The sequence below is a fragment of the Empidonax traillii genome, unplaced genomic scaffold (genome assembly GCF_003031625.1).
Source record: "Empidonax traillii isolate 1590-97213 ecotype Southwest subspecies unplaced genomic scaffold, ASM303162v1 scaffold2910:size17049, whole genome shotgun sequence".
Classification (NCBI taxonomy): Eukaryota; Metazoa; Chordata; class Aves; order Passeriformes; family Tyrannidae; genus Empidonax; species Empidonax traillii.
The window spans coordinates 7,362-8,997 of NW_020958103.1; the positions used below are offsets into that span (position 1 = coordinate 7,362).

Consider the following 1,636-nt stretch of genomic DNA (forward strand, 5'->3'; position numbering starts at 1 on the left):
GCTGCAGACGAGGAAAGCTCGGGGCACTCGGAGCGGCTGGAGCCTGCCCGGCACCGTGGAGCTGACACCGGGACACGGCACAGTGAGGGCACCGCGGGCATGAGAGAGCAGGGCTGGGGCTGAGCCAGCGGCTTTGGGAACAGCGCAGCGAAGCTGCCGGAAGGTTTTAATCTCGATCCCGCAAAGCTCCTTTCTGTCCTTTAGGCAAGGCAGGGATCACCGAGCTTTAGGGAAGCAGCGTTGGGAGGCGGGAGGGGAAAGGGGCAGCTGGGGGTGTTTTGGTTTGTGGTGGTTTGTGGTTTTCAATCGCAGCAGAGGAAATGCTCGCGTTTAATCACGAAGGGGTGTAATCCCTGCTGAGAGCTGGGAAAGCAGGAGTCTGAACGCCGCCTCTAGACCAGGGCAGTAAAAGCTGCTCCGTGCTCTCTTCTGTTTGTGCCCACAGAGCCAGCACATCACCCCTCTGCCCGTGTCCCTGGGGATTGATTCAGTGGTGCCCTGGGAGCTCAGTCTGCCCTGACACACTGTTGGACACATCCGTGCACCGCCTTCCCATCCAGCCATGCTGCACTTTCTCTGGGACAGCATCTCCTTCCCTACAGTCCTCATCTTCCTCGTTGTCTTCCTGTTTGTCGCCGATTACATGAAGAACAGAAACCCAAAGAACTTCCCTCCCACCCCTTTACGCCTTCCCTTTATAGGGCATCTTTATTTGATGGACTTCAAAGATCCCATGAGTGGAGTGGAGAAGGTACAAGGGTGGTGGGCACAGTGGCGGAAGGAACAGAGGGATTTGCAGCTGCAGGGAAAGGGTTAAACCAGATGCCATGGGCCAGGAAGGAGGTTTGTCATCATAAGTGCCATTTACCTGGGTACAAGGTGGAGCACAAGTGCACAATGATCCCTGAGACAAATGTCACAACACGATCGTACAGGTGTAGTCACAGATGTAGGAACCTCATAGTACTGAGCTGGGGGCTGGGAGGGTGTTTGGTAAGGGAGCACAACAAAAGCTGGAAAAGCACAGAACTGAAAAATTAAACCTGATAGAGATTTACCTTTTTTTATGGCTAATTAACATCAACTCCTTATCAGTCCTTCCAGAAAAGAGGAAAGAAAAAACACCGTGCATTCAGGCAGAGATTTGTGCACAAATTCTGTTTCCTCTCCCACTCTCAGCTTCCCTTATTTTTACCTGTGCCCTACGACAGGGCTGTCACTGTCCCAACAGACATATTCACTTCAAATGAAATCCACTTTATTTATTTCCTCATCCAGCTTACTGAAAAATATGGTGACATCGTTGGCACTTCGATGGGCAGCATGAAGTTTGTGATAGTAAATGGGATGCGGCTGGTTAAGGAAGTGCTTGTAAACCAAGGGGAAAACTTCCTTGAGCGACCAGAAATGCCTACTGAAATCTTCAGCAAGATAGGTGAGTGATCCCTCAGGACATGCACCTCAGCTGGAAGGTCCAGGTGTTGGCCCTGCAGAGGTCTGAGACAGCTGGGGAGAAGGCAGAGCCCTGGAGCTTTTCCACTCCCTGGGGGATCGGCCTTGGCTCACAGGGGGCTGTTTCTGCCAGGACTGATCAGCTCCAGTGGGCACTTGTGGAAGGCACAGAGGAGGTTCACCT

General features: G+C 52.6%; 1 protein-coding gene across 1 annotated transcript in view; it reads left to right on the forward strand.

Annotated features, from left to right (window-relative positions):
* Positions 1-1,636, forward strand: part of LOC114072283 (cytochrome P450 2J2-like) — a gene marked incomplete at its 3' end in the record, with an annotated part of 16,450 nt that overhangs the window by 7,157 nt on the left and 7,657 nt on the right. The window contains exon 2 of the mRNA XM_027910198.1: positions 1,279-1,435. Within this exon, the coding sequence (XP_027765999.1) occupies positions 1,279-1,435 (157 nt within the window). The remainder of the gene's footprint in view (positions 1-1,278; positions 1,436-1,636) is intronic.